General features: G+C 41.2%; 1 protein-coding gene across 2 annotated transcripts in view; it reads left to right on the top strand.

Annotated features, from left to right (window-relative positions):
• LOC123772184 (CDK2-associated and cullin domain-containing protein 1) overlaps window positions 1–18,745 on the top strand; it is a 75,685-nt gene that overhangs the window by 36,128 nt on the left and 20,812 nt on the right. For both annotated transcript variants that reach the window (XM_045765245.2, XM_045765247.2), the window contains exon 4: window positions 1,285–1,387. In XM_045765245.2, the coding sequence (XP_045621201.1) occupies window positions 1,285–1,387 (103 nt within the window). The remainder of the gene's footprint in view (window positions 1–1,284; window positions 1,388–18,745) is intronic.

An 18,745-nucleotide genomic window follows, 5' to 3' on the forward strand; every position in this document is an offset into this window, starting at 1 on the left:
AAACAGATCATGGAGGGCAGACATCAGACATTACATACTATGCCATGTTGAATATTTTTTATTGATGTAAAAGTCTTTATTTAATAATGAAATATCTCTATCTGTGGTGCACTGTACTCTGATAACACTTTGAATAACAGAACACACGTTACTTTGTGACACTTGAGCTGGAGCTTGCATCCAAACGTTGAAATGATAAGAGCTGCAGAAACGATTAAGACATTTGAAATGAGATGATAGTACTTACTGAGATGCTAATGTGGAGGTTTTAAAGGGGATCAGACCACTGAGTGTGATTAAGAAGGAAGAAAGATGTGCAACAGGTAAAATGAACACCTCACTTGCTTCTCCTTCAGTAGTGCTTCCATGGGTGACGTATGGTAAACAGCCTGTAAACTGTCTGTGCTGAATTGAGTACAAACATTTTATTTCATTCTGATCATTGAAGATATCTTAGACATAGTAATCAGAATTATGACATGGTATAGAAATAGTTAATCTTGTGATAAAATGACTCGGTGGTTTTATGGCTAGAGGGAAATGGATGATGATGATTAACTAGTTTGTGATTTTCAGTAAAAAACTAATGATAAATATTACTATGAAATTGTTTCTTCATAAATATTTTGCACTTTCAGAAATCAAGAGTGTTTTAAAGCAATTAAATTTCCTTAATTTATGTGTATGCACTTTGCATTGTCTCTATTTTACAATTTATAAATCAAGGGCAGAACGAAGTTCTAGTGTTAAATGACAGATATATGCATTCTAGTACTAAAGTTAGCTTCTTATATAGTTTATACAGGATTAAATACTTAAAAAATTGAGACAGAAGAGGTAAAAAAAGCTATCCAAGTCAGAGGGCTTAGTGTTTTAAATTGCACAAGAAAAGGCATCTAATTATTTCTTGGATGTGATGTAGGAATATAGAACAAGAGCTCATCAGGAAACTTCTGAGATTAGAATGACATGACAGTATTTATGGCCATTAGACAACTTGTTTAGGAACAGCAGGGAAGAATATTAATTGGAATATAAAAAGAGAGTTATTAATGCTATTAGGAAGAACCTAAGAACACACAGACACTAGAGTATTTTAAGTGAAACTGTATTGAGACTAATGTACAGAAAAATTTAGTAGTGCTTCCATTTTCTGATTGAAGTAAATGAATATTAGATATATTGCTTTCCTGTTATTGCCATAGAGAATTAGAACATTTAAAGCTCATTAAAAGCTGCAACTTAAAGTTTGAAGGAATATTAATAAGAGGGAATTTTTTTCAGAATAAGGTGTATGTTTCGACAAAATTATCATCTAATCTACGAACAGAGCTGCAGAATTTATTTTGCACAGCCGTTATAGATCCAGTTATTGACAAATTAATGGGTAAGCGTTGGGAGCTGTAGTGTGTAATAAGACAATTTTTGTTCTTTGTCTGTCACCCATAGAAATACTGCAGTGTGAGAGGTTTGATGGGTCTTTAATTTTGCCATATTTATACTGCCATCCTGGCTAATTGTCAGGTGCATATTCTCAGAATACACACTTGCAGACATAGCAATTGTGTGAGAGAGAGAGAGAGTGAATGGATGGGTGTTATCTTTTGTATGTCTTTAGTTTGTCTTCCTTTACTCTTTCCTGGCTGATGTTTTTCTTCCCAAAGATAATGGTAAATGGGGTATTAATGATTTCATTATGCATATGTTTTATTTCTACATCTCTTGCTTCCAAGCTGTTGGTATTTTGCATACATTGCATACGTAATGCTTTGGCACTTCTTTGTTTATGGCACCCGTTAAACCAATGGTAGTGGCACACTGCTACAGTATTTAATGTTGTAATTCAACAGGTATTATATTATGACCGGCCACCCTCTCTTTTCCTGGCACCTTTGGTCTCTTATTTTTAAGTAGTGTGTGGAAATATCTTTTGAAATTTGAAAATTACATTTTTTTCATCTATCACTTTACTGGGGAGTTTGACTGGGGCGGTACATCTGTCAAATGATAACGCAGGTGTCCTAAGGCCAGCTCAGCGTGGACAGAAACCTCGCGTAGAGCAAAAGGGCAAATGCATTTCTATCAGCATTTGCCCTTTTATATATATATACAGCATATATATTATCATCTATCACTTTGAAACGCCCCAGTACTACTTAGTGGGCAGCTTTGCTCTTGCTACATACAGTATATACAGTATTGTATAGAAACCACCCTATATAAAGTTCTGAAGGTTCCTAATTCGTGCACATAAGAAATAATTACAACTTGCAAGGTGGAAATAGCAAAAATATTTAGTTAAATACAGACACAAGTTATGAACATTTTAAGTGATCCAACATTTATTTAATGCCAATAAATCTAGAATCATTTTAATATTGGATAAAATAATTTACATAAAAAAAAGAGAATTGAATGTAATAAAATGCCAATTTGTGGAGAAGCCCCAGTGGCTCTCTAAAGTTGTCTTCCTGAGGTATTTATACTGAAAGGTCACATTAGTCACGGATAGTTGTTTGGCCTACAGGGGACCAGAGGAGAGAACCTATGCCTCTCATGAAGCGGTGCAGAGAGCTGGTGATAATCTGTCACCTCAATAGAAATAGCCTCCAGAAAGTCGATGCATCTTTACAGGCAACTGGGGGTTTACAGAAAATGAAGCCTCAAACTGCCAGACTAATTCCATAAGTCTCTTGGAACAAGGGATTCACTTGAATGAGCTCGAAAATGTTAGTATTGATTACCACCACCAGGTGGCCCAGACCAGGTTCTCGGCCAGCTCCCCAAGTCAGTTCTGAAACTGATAAACAAAGCCATGATAAACTAATGAGCCCGGAGTATTTGGAGAAGCCACCGGTGCTCCTCCAAATACAGTATTGGTATTTAATTACATTCAATGCTGGATTTTTGAACCATCTCTTTCTGGTTCAGCGAGTCCCTGAACCTAACTAACCACAGAGAACAAGAAAGGGACTTGCAAGGGAGGAGGAAATGAAGAAGCAACAGGCATGTAAGATGAAGATACCAGGCTAGGTGACATGATGTAAAGCTACATATACCCAACTGGGCCCAGCAACATTAACCAAATACTGGACCGCCAGCACCTTGTAGAACGTCAAAACCCCAGAGCCCGATTATCAGCCCAGGACATATTAGAAAAGACGGCAGACAAAGCCACATATTTACAATCATAACATGACTGCAGGCTGGCTAGCCTTTATAGCAATGTGGACAACGTGAGAGGTGAGAGCCTTGGAACAAGGAACCAAGGAAACTGGATCAACAAGGTGTCCACCGAGATGAAATCAGTGGCACACAAGTAAAGGCAAGGAAGTAAACAAGATGTATGCTAAGTTTTGTGAAATATATGAAGTCACAAAAAATTTATACCAAAACAGAGGTGCAGAACTGGAAAATGGGATTGGTTCAATAGAAATTGAGAGCGCCAGAGAACAAGACGGAAAATGAAATCAATATAGGAAGAGGCCAACTCTCAAATGCACCAGCAATACAAAGAAGCAAGAAATAATTACACACAGTGAGAAGAGAGGCAGAGAGAAATTGAGAAAGTGATAGCAGACAGAGTTGCTCTGTGTTGCAGTGTATATGTGTATGTGTATGGAGCAACACTGGACAAATGTAATTTACTGAGAATTAATGTCACATTATAGAATGTGAAATAGGAGAAAATAGGCCACACACAACCTACAAATTGTGATAAAGCTGTTAAAGAAGTCTGATGAAGAAAGAACTAGGGGTGGGTTGGATAGAAAACTGTCACCTGATCACCATATAATATAATTCACTGTGTCGGGAGACAGGAAACTAGGGTGTATTCATACATGTTAGGCTTTTATCAAGGCCCCCCCCCCCCCCCCCCCCAGTGGGGATTGAATTACTGACCTCACCCAGGATGCAACCCCACAACAAGCTGACTATCTCCTGAGTACCTAATTGCTTCTAGGTGAACAGAGCCATTAGGTGAAAGAAAATTTGCCCAACCATTTCTGTCCCGACCGGGTTTCAAACCCGGAATTCTCGATTGTTGAGGGTCGAGAACAACCCGACTGTACTACCGGGACCCTTATATGTAGAACATTGTGTGAGGATTGTGTGATATGCTTTCTAACTTTAAAATCTTTTAAGTACTTAGAGGGCGAAATATTGCAGAAATGATTCAGGACCTTTTGTGAGACCAAAGTTGGAATATGCAGTGATTGTATGGTGCCCATATCTCAAGAAGCACATCAGTAAAGTGGAAAAGTGCAAAGCCATGCAACTAAATAGCTTCTGGAACTTAGAATCAGGAACTAAGAGGATAGGTTAGAGGCAATAAATATACCAGAGCTAGAAGATGGAAAAAAAAGAGGCAATATGAAAATGATGTACAAAATAACAGGAATCCAGAAAATTGACAAAGCATAATTTTGAAAACTGGAAATTCCTGAACCTAAGATCCATGGGTTCAAACTAAAGAAGTACTGTAAAGTCACAACAAAATTAGAAAGTTTACTTTTGCAAGTGGACTGGTAGGTAGGTGATTTGGGCAAATAAAGTGAGGTGATGGTGATGGCCAAAACCACCAGTAGTTTCAAAATGTCATATGACAGAGTACTGGGAAGACAGGAAGCAACAGAAGACACTGTGAGGGGGGGGGGGGGTTAGTTCTCGAGTAGTGAGGCATCACCACTGGAGTCCCACAAGGTTCAATCCTTGGACCTATCCTGTTTCTGATACTGTATATGTAAATGATCTCCCAGAGGGAATACTCTCATTCCTCTCAATGTTTGCCAATGATGCAAAAAATTATGAGGATGATTTAAGACCAAGGAAGATAGTATGAGGCTACAAGGTGACCTGGACAAACTGAAGGAATGGTCCAACAAATGGCTACTAAACTTAAACACAAGTAAATGTAAGGTAATGTAACTAGGCAGAAGGAACAGGAGGCCAGACACAGGATACCGAATGAGAAATGAAGTCTTTCATGAAATGGACTGAAAGAAAGATTTAGGAGTTAATATAAAACCAAATCTGTCTCCTGAAGCCCACATCAAAAAAATGTAATCAGCAGCATATGCAAGGCTGGCTAATATCAGAACTGACTTCAGAAACCTGTGTAATGAATCATTTAGAACCTTGTATACCACCTATGTAAGACCAATCCTGGAGTATGTGGTCTCAGCATGGAGTTCATACCTTTTCAAACACAAGATGAAGCTGGAGAAAGTTCAGGGGTATGCCACTAGACTAGTTCCAGAACTAACGAGGCATGAGTTATGAGGAAAGGCAGTACAGTCTTTATCAGTCAGGCTTTTCTGTAATACTATCATGGCTAGATAATACCAGTTACATATAATTATATTTTGACATTTTTAGGCAGTGCTGTGGTCATAAGCTGAACAGCACCTAAAGTTGCTGGAAGACAGAAGAGCTCGGGGAGATGTGATCACCACATACAAAATAATCAAAGGAATTGACAGGGTTGATAAGGATGGATTATTTAACACTGGTGGTACTCTCACCTGGAAACACAGGTGAAAGCAGGGTACCCAAATGAGCCATAGAGACATTATAAGGAACTTTTTCAGTGTCAGAGTAGTTAATAAATGGAATGCATTTGGAAGTGATGTAATGGAGGCTGACTCCATACACAATTTCAAATGTAGATGTGATAGAGCTCGAAGCTTGGGATCTTGGGTAGATTGACAGTTGAGAGGCGGGACCAAAGAGCTGCAGCTCAACCTCCACAAGGACAACTAGACGAGTACACAATGAGCATAGGTAATTACAGGTAATGGCAAAGAGCTGCCTCAAGACAAAACAGATGATGCACCCCTGGCCGAACCAACCAAGTATTGATCACTAAAGTAAACCCTCCGTAATCCCACACTCGCCCTTCACCAAAAAAGGAGACGGGTTTAAATAAACAAATTGCCTGCCTGGGCCAAAAGGACGAAACCTCCACTTCTGGAGAAGAGCCTGAAGCTCCCCAACCCATCAGTTGGAGGTGAGAGCCAACAGGAAAAGACAAACATCGCAAGCCAAAGGGGAAACCATAAACCAATGAGAGGAAACAAATATCAAAACATGGGCAAGGGATTGGGGTGGACCAGTGCATAAGCAGGCTGGAGGTAAAACACACAAGACAACTTGCAGAATGGCAACGTGGAGGTGTCGACACCTAACTTGAGGAACGCTGGCTCCTCCAATAAGGAGGAGTAAGAAGCAACAGTATTCGGCATAAGATACAAACCAAGAAATGAGAAATACTCTGAGATAAAAGGTGAGAACAGAGTGAATTCAAACCAAAGACAAGTGGCAATAAGAAAAATAATTGGAAAGAAAAGAAAAAGTGCCAGACTACCTCATTCCCATGCTGTGAAGAAAGATATTGGTGAAAAACTAGCCTATCAAAAGTGTGGCAAAATTGAGGCGCTAACACAGTATGCATCCCACGCTGGTCTCCTCCACCCACGCTGTCAGGTGGGAGTTGCCACAAAGATGTTATCTAATTATTTCAATGTTTCTCATTGATTTCTTCTGTTTTTTGCAATAATATTATTCAATAGTGTGTAGTGTGATATGTTTATAAATAAAATGTGTGAACCATCGCTATACTCAAACGTATGGTGTCGTCCATATTAGTGATTCAGTTATGTTCATAAAAACGATAAACATAGTTTTGCTGTTATTACACTATATATACACACACACCATATATAAGTATCTACATGTTTTGTTCACCATAGCGAACCACTAAGTTTGTATGGCGAGTCCAGACAACAACAGGTTCCCACAGAGTTGGCAGATGCCACCACCTCTCCTTCCCTCCTCACCAAGATTACTCCTACCACCATACAATGCACATTGCTAATTCTCGCCACAATCCTGCTATTATCAGAATCCTGGTCACTAAATCCTGTACATGAATAATTTTTCCACAAGTTTATTTTCAAAGGAACATGAAGTTGTCAAAAAATTCTTAGATGGATGAAACAAAGGCAGTGTGCTGTGGGTAGTGCTGTGAACATCTTGAACAACATTGTGTTCACCGATATCTGAACATTGTACACAGTCTTTATCACAGTCAGGCTTTTCTGTAATACTATCATGGCTAAATAATATCAGTTACATACTGTGTGTGTGTAATTACCTAAGTGTAATTACCTAAGTGTAGTTACAGGATGAGAGCTACGCTCGTGGTGTCCCGTCTTCCCAGCACTCTTTGTCATATAACGCTTTGAAACTACTGACGGTCTTGGCCTCCACCACCTTCTCACTTAACTTGTTCCAACCGTCTACCACTCTATTTGCGAAGGTGAATTTTCTTATATTTCTTCGGCATCTGTGTTTAGCTAGTTTAAATCTATGACCTCTTGTTCTTGAAGTTCCAGGTCTCGGGAAGTCTTCCCTGTCGATTTTGTCAATTCCTGTTACTATTTTGTATGTAGTGATCATATCACCTCTTTTTCTTCTGTCTTCTAGTTTTGGCATATTTAATGCTTCTAACCTCTCCTCGTAGCTCTTGCCCTTCAGTTCTGGGAGCCACTTAGTAGCATGTCTTTGCACCTTTTCCAGTTTGTTGATGTGCTTCTTAAGATATGGGCACCACACAACAGCTGCATATTCTAGCTTTGGCCTAACAAAAGTCATGAACAATTTCTTTAGTATATCGCCATCCATGTATTTAAATGCAATTCTGAAGTTAGAAAGCATAGCATAGGCTCCTTGCACAATATTCTTTATGTGGTCCTCAGGTGATAGTTTTCTATCTAGAACCACTCCTAGATCTCTTTCTTTATCAGAATTCTTTAAAGATTTCTCACATAATATATAGGTTGTGTGGGGTCTATGTTCTCCTATTCCACATTCCATAACATGACATTTATTAACATTAAATTCCATTTGCCAAGTGGTGCTCCATATACTTATTTTGTCCAGGTCTTCTTGAAGGGCATGACAGTCATCTAAATTTCTTATCCTTCCTATTATCTTAGCATCATCAGCAAACATGTTCATATAATTCTGTATACCAACTGGTAGATCATTTATGTACACAATAAACATCACTGGTGCAAGAACTGAACCCTGTGGTACTCCACTTGTGACATTTCTCCATTCCGATACATTGCCTCTGATTACTGCCCTCATTTTTCTATCAGTCAGAAAATTTTTCATCCATGATAGAAGCTTACCTGTCACCCCTCCAATATTTTCCAGTTTCCAGAACAACCTCTTATGTGGAACTCTGTCGAAAGCCTTTTTTAGGTCCAGATAGATGCAGTCAACCCAACCATCTCTTTCCTGTAATATCTCTGTGGCTCGATCATAGAAACTGAGTAAATTCGATACACAGGATCTTCCAGATCGAAAACCATACTGTCTGTCTGATATTATATCATTTCTCTCTAGGTGTTCTACCCATTTAGTTTTGATTAGTTTTTCCAATACTTTCACTATTACACTTGTCAATGATACAGATCTATAATTGAGGGGGTCTTCCCTGCTGCCACTTTTGTAGATTGGAACTATGTTAGCCTGTTTCCACCCGTCTGCTACGATTCCTGTACACAGGGATGCCTGAAAGATCAGGTGAAGTGGAATGCTGAGCTCAGATGCACATTCTCTCAGAACCCATGGTGAAACGCCATCTGGGCCAGCTGCTTTGTTCTTACCGAGCTCCTTGAGCATTTTTTCCACTTCGTCTCTAGTCACCTCTATGTGTTCTATGTTGTTCTCTGGAATTCTTATTGTATCTGGTTCCCTAAAGATTTCATTTTGTACAAACACACTTTGGAACTTTTCGTTTAGTGTTTCACACATTTCCTTTTCATCTTCCGTGAATCTATTTCCCATTTTCAACCTCTGAATATTATCCTTTACCTGCAATTTGTTGTTTATGAACTTATAGAATAGACCTGGTACTGTTTTTACATTTGTCTGCAATCCCTTTTTCAAAATTTCTTTCTGCCTCTCTCCTCACTGCCGTGTAGTTGTTTCTCGCATCTTTGTATCGCTGGTATGTTTGGGGGTTCGGCCTCTTCCTGCATTGATTCCATTTTTGTGTCTTTTGGTCTCTGGCCCTCTCGCAATTTCTATTGAACCAATCCTGTTTCCTAGTTCGGCATCTGTTTTGGTATAAATTTTTTTGTGCCTTTATCATATATGTCACAAAACTTGACATACATCTGTGTGTGTAATTACCTAAGTGTAATTACCTAAGTGTAGTTACAGGATGAGAGCTACGCTCGTGGTGTCCCGTCTTCCCAGCACTCTTTGTCATATAACGCTTTGAAACTACTGACGGTCTTGGCCTCCACCACCTTCTCACTTAACTTGTTCCAACCGTCTACCACTCTATTTGCGAAGGTGAATTTTCTTATATTTCTTCGGCATCTGTGTTTAGCTAGTTTAAATCTATGACCTCTTGTTCTTGAAGTGCCAGGTCTCAGGAAATCGTCCCTATCAATTTTATCAATTCCTGTTACTATTTTGTATGTAGTGATCATATCACCTCTTTTTCTTCTGTCTTCTAGTTTTGGCATATTTAATGCCTCTAACCTCTCCTCGTAGCTCTTGCCCTTCAGTTCTGGGAGCTACTTAGTAGCATGTCTTTGCACCTTATCCAGTTTGTTGATGTGCTTCTTAACCCTCAAACCGCTAGGGGCCCAAATGGAATTCACACCCACAGGCGCAACAAAAAAAAAAAAAATCCAAAAAATTCTTTCGTCTTATAGAAGTGTTCATTTTTGTTCCCTGATCACGGAAAAAATAACAAAAAAATCGTAGTTGGCATATTTTAGCCGCAATAGGGTAGGGAAGTGTGGCAAAAAAAGGGCGTTGGCAGAGCCTTCGCCAGACGGGGTCTACTCCGCGCGAGCTGTCAGACGGCAGTTGCCACAAATATATTATTACCTAATTATTTCAATGTCTCTGATTTTTTCTTAGTTTTTTTGCAGTAATATTATTCCATACAGTGAATTGTGGTATATTTATATTATAAAATGTGTGAACCATCGCTGTACTCAAAATTATGGTGTGCATATTAGTGATTCAATTATTATGTTCATAAAACAATAAACAAATAGTTTTGCTGTTGTTACACTATATACACAGGTTATATATAAGTATTTGCATGTTTTGTACACCATAACGAACTACTAAGTTGGTCTTGCGAGTCAAAAAGCAACGAGGAGTGACCGCCAAACACCTGCGAGCCACTCACTGCCACTCCCTCCCTCAACACCACCTCACTCACCCTCATTCACCTCCCACAATACTCCTTCTGTATTTATTCACTATACACAGACGTTATATATATGTATTTACATGTTTTGTTCACCATAACTGTACATCTAAGCTTGTATGGTGAGTAAAGGCCACAAAGACGTAGCTACTCACACAGTCAGCTGATCGGCGGCCGCCCTCAAGGCCAGACGCACTAATATTTGTCCTCCAACAATATTGTTTGTGGTGTTATTACGCTCTATACACACATTATATATAAGTATCTACCTGTTTTATTCACCATACCTGAACAAATAAGCTGGTATGGTGCCCAAAGATCATAGTGGCCATCAGTAAACAACATGCCAAGTCGTGCAGACGATGCTCCTCCCTCACCAAAATGGCGGCTCCCAACCTACTCCTCTCGCTGTTATCTCACACTATACACACGTTATATATAAGTATCTACATTTGTGTTCACCATATCGAACCACTAAGCTGGTATGGTGAGTGCAGTCAATAAATGGTGGCCACACACAGTCAGAAAACGACGCCACAACCCTCTCTCCCACAGCCTTACTCCTCCCTCCATGGAGCACAGCGCTAAATATCACCACAATGCTGCTATTATCAGAATCCTGGTCAGTTTTATCACAGTCAGGGGGCTTCAGTAATACTATCACTGCTAAATAATAGCAGTATCATTTATATTATGGTATTTGTAGGCGATGCTGTGGTCACAAGCTGAACAGCGGTGCTGTGAGCTCGTGCTGCGTGCGCCAGCCTTGGTGGCTTGCTCAATACTGACGCTGTAACACCCAAGAATGTTGGCCTGGATTTTTTTTCTAGGTGGCATCTGGCAACTATCGGTCGTGGCTGTATTATAGCTGCCCCTATCCCAGGCGGGGCGTTTAAATTATAGCGCTAGACACGAAATCATATATAAATGATGTGCGCGGTTTCAGTTTTGTCACTGATATCATTTATATATGATATGCGCGGTTTGAGGGTTAAGATTTGGGCACCACACAACCGCTGTATATTCTAGCTTTGGCCTAACAAAAGTTGTGAACAATTTCTTTAGTATATCGCCATCCATATACAGTATATAAAAGCAATTCTGAAGTTAGAAAGCGTGGCATAGGCTCCTTGCACAATATTCTTTGTGGTCCTCGGGTGATAGTTTTCTATCTAGAACCACCCCTAGATTTTTCTTTATCAGAATTCTTTAAAGATTTCTCACATAATATATAGGTTGTGTGGGGTCTATGTTCCCCCTATGTTCTGTGTGTGTGTGTGTGTGTGTGTGTGTGTGTGTGTATAATTTATTTATTTATTTATTTTTATTTTATTTATTTATTTATTTATTTATTTATTTATTTATTTATTTATTTATTTTGACATTTTGACATTTTGACATTTTTAGGCAGTGCTGTGGTCTTAAGCTGAACAGCAGTGCTATTAGCTCGTGTTGGGTGCGACAGCCTTGGTTGCTCACTCAGTACGGAGGCTCCCGCACCCGGGAATGTTGCCCACGATTTTTTTTTTTAAATGGCATCTGTTTACAAGAGCCCTGAGGAAGCTGATATAAATCCTGTGTAGCCATGGGACTTTTAAATCTTACATGGTACTCCCAACCATACATAGCTGCGGTGTGCCGTCCCGCACTAGTTACTCACCCCAGCTATATATATATATGTATTGTGCCTTTTAAGGATTAACTATACAAATAGCGATAGAGAGGTATCAGAAATTCCTGACACATAGAGCAGAGGTCAAGTTTGAATCAACAAAGTACACTGCCAGGCTCATTTGCTCGAAGAGGCAAAGCCGGCGGAAAATGCCTGGGTTTGGACACGGCTAGAAGTACTGGAAATAAAACCTGGGCCAGCCACCTAGAAATCGAAAGGATCACCCTCACAAAATACAACTCTAGACTGGCCAATACCTTGAGCAAACCTGAACTAGGGAAAAGTAGTAAATGCACCTCCACCTTGACCAGTCCAGTTGAAAGGCATCCATTGTGAGAGCATCTGAATTGGGAAATGGAACCATGTAGGAGGAAAGGCACTGGTTCCATGCCAATGCGAAGAGGTTCACCTCGGGGAAACCGAATGTCTTGCAAAGCCAATGGAAATACTCGTTATTCATTGTCCACTCAGGAGAGATGGGCTGTAAGTGAGGCGACCCATCTGCAAGACCATTGGACACACTTCACACGTGCTAGGCGAGTACACATGAACCACAAGGAGAACCAAACCCCGAAGCCGAACTACATGAAGCCTCCAGCTCCACAGGAATGAACCAAAGAGACCAGGAAGCAATTGGTGAAACTTGAGCACCGAGTCCGAAGGGAGCCAAATCCTTCTCAAGGCATGCCAAATGGCTACAAACTCCCACTGCTGTGTATCCAAAGAAATAATCCTGACTACTGACCTTGGGCAGCGCTGTCACAAAGCCCCAGCCTGAAGACAAAGGCGGCCATATACACACGAGTGATGTGGGGGGGGGGGGGGAGGTAGAATGGCACCACAGAACCAAATCCAGAAAAACCAGAAGGGGGAAGTTGGTGATACAAGAGCCGACGAAGAGTGGGCTGGAATTGAACTTGCCATTTTCAGGAGCGGCGGAAGGGGCAAAACCTGAGAAACTGGTAGTGCCTTGAGCCAAACGCCTGCCATGAGAAATGATAATACAGGCAACGTTCAGACTCGACACATGCTTGATTAACTGATGTAGTCACCCGGGGCCAATCCAACACCAGACGGTGACGAAGCTGTATGCAGAGCAAAGATCTGCTGGAGGCAGAAAGACACAGCCAAGAGTCCTAAATGAAACCCAACCAGGTCCGAACCTAGGATGGTGCCAACTGCGACTTCTCCAAGTTTACCAGGAGCCCAAACCTGGCTAGCTGAGAAAGAACCAGATTCCTGGTAAGCTGACATGCAGACTGACTGAAGCCCACACCAGCTAGTCATCAAGGCAGGCCAACACGAACCTGTAACAAATGCAGCAGAGCCACAACAACTTAGAATAGTTTGGTAAACACGCAGGGGAGCCAGGTTTGAGCCAAAGGGAAGAACCTTGAAGTAGTAAGCATGATGCCCCATGATAAAATCTAACCAGCCCTGAACCCCAGATAAATAGAAATGTGCCAGTTTGCATTCTTAGGGTCCAGGACACCATCCAAGCTCTAGCCTGTAATAGCAGGCAAACTTGGGCCAAAGTGGTCATGCTGAAGGTCAGCAGGGGATGAAGCCGCAGAGATCTGAAAGCTCAAGGCTGTACCAGAAGTCAGCCGAATCCTGCTTCAGGATATGGAACATTCGGGACATCCACCAAAAGGACGAGGTTAGCTCAACCATGCCCGAGGCCAATTAGTCTGCAATGACCAGACATAGTACCATGGAGGACTTGTGAATGATCCATCAGACCCGGTTTCAAATAGTGGGGAGGGACTGACCAGCTTAACCAAAGACCATGGGAAATTGCACAAAATCCCCACAAATCCTGAGATAAAGATCTGGAAAAATAAGCCAGATGCTTCTCCAGAACAATGTCGAAGGAGTAAATTGCAAAAGGGCCAGTGTAAGCCCTGAGCAGAATCGGACATCCATGACGCATGATTGTGGCATTGAGCATTATAGGAAACCACCTCGGATTGTGTGCTAGGTTCAGGAACCTGGCACACTGAATGACCTATCTCGACCTACAACAGGTAATGTTATCACCTGACCAGAGTACAATACAGTACCTCCAAAAGGGGATATAATCCCTTGAAAACACCTGATCAATAGAACGACAAGAAAAAGCTGCTGCCAAAGCAACCCATGCTGCAACATCTTTGGGAAAGAGGAGAATCTTAAAGGGGGAGGCGGCCACAAGAATGAGAGACCAAGCCGAACCTAATCGATGGGCCAGCATGGCCTGTCGACATGCGAAGCGGGCTGAATGAAACAATGCTACCACCTCCTAAAGAAGAGAAGCGAGCATCTTAGGCAAGACCACCAGGGCTGGAACCTCAGGCTGCATGGCCTCTGCCACTGGCGAGGTTATCTTAATCTTCAGGTTATCTTGAGATGATTTTGGGGCTTAGCGTCCCTGAAAGAGGACTTCAGTGATGCCACATCCTCTTGGAGATGCTCGGCAAGCCCCTCAATGGGGTCCCACCCTGGAAACACAAACCGAAACTGTCTCTATTTTCCGCTTGTTACAACTTGTAATAAAGTTGTTACATCTTGGCTTAACGTGTTTATGACGTATTAGAACGTTGTTACAACTTGCTATATTGGTTGTTATAACTGGTTAGGTGGTGTTAAAACTTGCTCGAACGTTGTACCAACGTCGTAGTTTCGGTGTGTGTTTGGCGGGCAGACACTTAAGACGACAGCCAAGTGTGAATGAGCCCTGTGATCTTCCACAATAAGAGCCCGAGAAAGCAAAGGCAACTGCATAGAGTTGCCATTTGCCCACATCCTCAGGAAGTGCCGGAGCAAACGGGCATGGCTGATGTGGGGAAATTGAGTCTCGCTCAGAAATACATGACAGAGTTCACCTCCCGTCGGTAAAGTGTGCAGGAAAGACAGAGCCCTGCCAAGAACCCAAAGAAAGGAGAGGATTGCCATCCAGCCAGGATCAGCCTAACACCTCAAACTGTAACCAATACTTAGAAATGGATTTGAACTCAAAAGAGGTAGGGTCCATCATTGAGAATAGATTTGAACTCCACCAGAGGTACCAGAGCAAATCTAGATGAACCACAGAATGCGCAGCACTGGAGAACACAAGCCTCTGGACAAAAACGAATCCACGTCACCTAACAGATCCTAGAAATAAACCCATGTAGGAGCAGTTGAACAATCAAGTTCATACACGAAAGAAGGATAAAAAAAAAAGTCCACCTGTAACGTAAGACCCTCTGTGGAGAGAACCACAGAGGGGTGGTTCATGAAGAAGAACTTTTGAACCGAGATGAACTGGGATACCTGTTGACCCCTTCATGTAACATGAAGGGGTGAAAGGCATCCAAGGGCTTCCCGTCAACCCCAGGAGCCTGGCACTGATGTCCCAGGGCAGAACCTAAGTCTTTATCAAACACCTCAGAAAGGAAGGTGTTCTCCTAATTGAGAAGGCTTGGTGCAAGGGGATGGTTGTAAAGGTGAGCACCCTGAAGCCCCAGTGGGACTACAAGGCTCAACTACATCTGCCTTTTGACATGGAAAGGGAAAGGCCCCAGGGTAACCCAAGCCACACGCCAAGCGAAATCCTGATCCAACTCTGAAAACATCAGATGCTTTGGGGCCGGAACCAGAGGTGGAAGTAATGAAGCTGGGTGCACCACACCTGCAGGGGAAGGAAGAGGCAGCCTGGTTAGAGTCCAGGTAGTGGTCACCAACACCTCCAAATCTGGGTCATTAACCCTTAAATGGCACAAATCATGTACACGTGTGATTTGGGTCTAACTGAATGGACCGTGCATATCTTATATATATGATTTAGAGTAAGATTTAAGTCTCCCAGCTACATGGGGTTCACATCAGCTTACTTATGGCTCCATTAAACAGACGCCATTAAAAAAAAATTAAAAATAAATCGAGGGTACCATTTCCGGGTATGTGTTTGTAGTGAGTGAGTAACCAAGGCTGACGCATGCAGCTTGAGCTTACAGCACCGCTGTTTAGCTTGTGACCACAGCATCACTTAAAAATATCAAAATGCTATTATTTAGTGATAGTATTATAGAAGAGCCTGACTGATGAAGACTGTGTACAATGTTCAGATATCGGTGAACACAATGCTGTTCACAGCACTAGGCAGGCAGCCATAGCACTCGGCCAATGTTTGGTCCATCTAAACATCTTGAAATGACTTCTCATGTTCCTTTACAAAATAAATGTGGAAAATTATTAATTTACAAGATTTGGCGACCAGGATTCAGAAAATAGCAGCACCAGCAAGAATTAGTGATATGCGTAGAGTGGTGGGAGGAAGAATCTTGCCGAATGAGGTAGTGTTGTCAGATGATTGGTGTGTTGGTGGCACTATGCTGTTAAGACACACCAAACCAGCTTAGTAGTTTATGATGAAAAAAATATAGATAGTTATATTTGATGTTTGTATATAGTGTATTAACAGCAACTGTTTTATTGTTCTATGAATATAGTAATTGAATCATTAATATGGTTATTATATTTCTGTGGGGAGCCCCGTTTGCTCCATGAGGCTATCCCACTGATCAAGTAGTAATACTACTTGAATGTCATTAGTCGCAGAGTTTGTTGCAAGCCTACGAGGGATCATGAGCCAGAATCTGACTCCCTCAGAGAGGCGAAGCGAGCAATGGTCCATGAACACTTTATATTTAAAGCATGTCATCTTTTACCATCGACCAGGGAGGGCACCTAGAAAGGAAGGCGAATCAAAACGAGTTGAAAACTGCACCGTATATCCTCAAAAGAGCAAAAGAACTCTTCCCCCCCCCCCCACATAATGAAAACAACCAAGCAAAACTTCATCCGACTAACCCCCCCCCCCCATCTTTTATCACCACCTCTATCCCCGCAGGGGAAGGGGGGTGCCGGCCTGGGTGAGCCAGGCCGTCCACCAGTCAGTTCTTTGGTGCGTGCCAAGTAGTTGCTGTTGCTCTGGCTCTGTGTTCCCATTTTCTTTGTTTTTGCCCTGGTGGCGATGTTATAAACAGATGTGTAATTACAGAATGAGAGCTACACTCGTGGTGTCCCGTCTTCCTAGTATTCTGTCATATAACGCTTTGAAATTACAGATAGTTTTGGCCTTCACCTCCTTCTCGCCTAACTTGTTCCAACCATCTGTCACTGTGAAAGAGAATTTTCTTATTTCTTCAGCAGCTTTGTTTACTTAGTTTAAATCTATGACCTCTTGTTCTTGAAGTTCCAGGTCTCTGGAATTCTTCCCTATCATCTTTATTGATTCCCGGTTACTATTTTATATGTAGTGATCACATCACCTTTTTTTTTTTCTATCTTCTAGTTTTGGCATATATAATGCCTTAACCTCATCTTGTAGCTCTTTTCCCCATCTGGCCCGTTGGCATCGTGAGGGGGCTTTGTGGACGGCTGCCAGAGTGTGATGCTCCGTGGGACAGTCCTCTGTCCTTTTCTGGCCTTGCACTCCTGCTGCTGTCTTCTCTAATTGTGCCGGATCGCTTTTCCTTTTTCATTACAGTACAACCTCGATTCAACGTACCCCGATTCAACGAATCTCCGGCTAGTTCGCACACTTTTCAGGCCGGATTTACTCACCCGGTTCGACGAACAATGGTTCGCCGAAGCGGGGGATGTTCGGATTTGCTTACGACGTTGAGACAGAGTTCACAGACTGGTGGAAAACTTTCACATTCTATCACAGATTACAATTATTAATTCCTTCATATGACAAGTTCGATCACACAAGTGGACCGCACATGTGGTCCACAAGTGGTCCACAAGCTTATGATGTTGGGACAGAGTTCACAGTGGTAGAAAACTTTACCATACCGTCACAGATTACAATTAATAATTCCTTCATAAGACAAGTTGGATCACACAAGTGGACCATACAACAAGTCAATCATATGAACCAAACACCAGCCAGAATGGTCCACAAGAAGTGACGCATATTATCCAAACACCAGCCAGAGTTGCCCACACAAGTGAACGACTGAGTTTATGATTTTCGTTCACCGATTTGTGGCACATGTATGTTTGTAAATTAATTTAAAGGCTGAAGCGTGAATAGCTAGCTAATGTGTTGAAATCTTCTTATATACATTTTCTGTGATGAAACAAGACGAGTGAAGGTGGACAGATAAGGGAATACTGTACAGTAAACCTCACTTTACAGTGAGGTTTCACTCACTTTCGTCTGTGTTGTCATAGTTCAGTGACCTATGGCTTTGAACGTTTCACATTAATAAATCATTTCTAAAACTGGTGTTTTAATAACTATTATCCTAATTAAACTAAACTAAATAAAACCAAAAATATACTGTAAAAAGATAGATATCTCCTATTTGAGAAATTATTCACGTTATTGGCAGCACAACTCGAGCACAGTGGACAGGTCTAATCCCTGTCCATACAACACCATGCTTGTTGTGTTCGATTTCGTCGCCACAGTTCAGCGATCTACTGCTTCGAAATAATAAAATCAATAAATCGGTTCCAAAATAAGTATTTTTTATAGCTCTTATCGTAATAATGTTGCTAAACTAAATATGTAACCCAAAAATATATAATTTGATGTAAATTGAATATTTGAGAGAAATATATGTTACTGGAAATCGAACACAACACCAGGCAGTGTTTTGTTCGATTTCGTCGCCACAGTTCAGTGACCTACGGCTTCGAAATAATAAAATTAATAAATCGGTTCCAAAATAAGTATTTTTTATAGCTCTAATTATCGTAATAATGTTGCTAAACTAAATATATAACCCAAAAATATATAATTTGATGTAAATCTAATATTTAAGAGAAATTTATGTTACTGGATCAGG

The sequence above is a fragment of the Procambarus clarkii genome, chromosome 69 (genome assembly GCF_040958095.1).
Source record: "Procambarus clarkii isolate CNS0578487 chromosome 69, FALCON_Pclarkii_2.0, whole genome shotgun sequence".
NCBI classification, from domain to species: domain Eukaryota; kingdom Metazoa; phylum Arthropoda; class Malacostraca; order Decapoda; family Cambaridae; genus Procambarus; species Procambarus clarkii.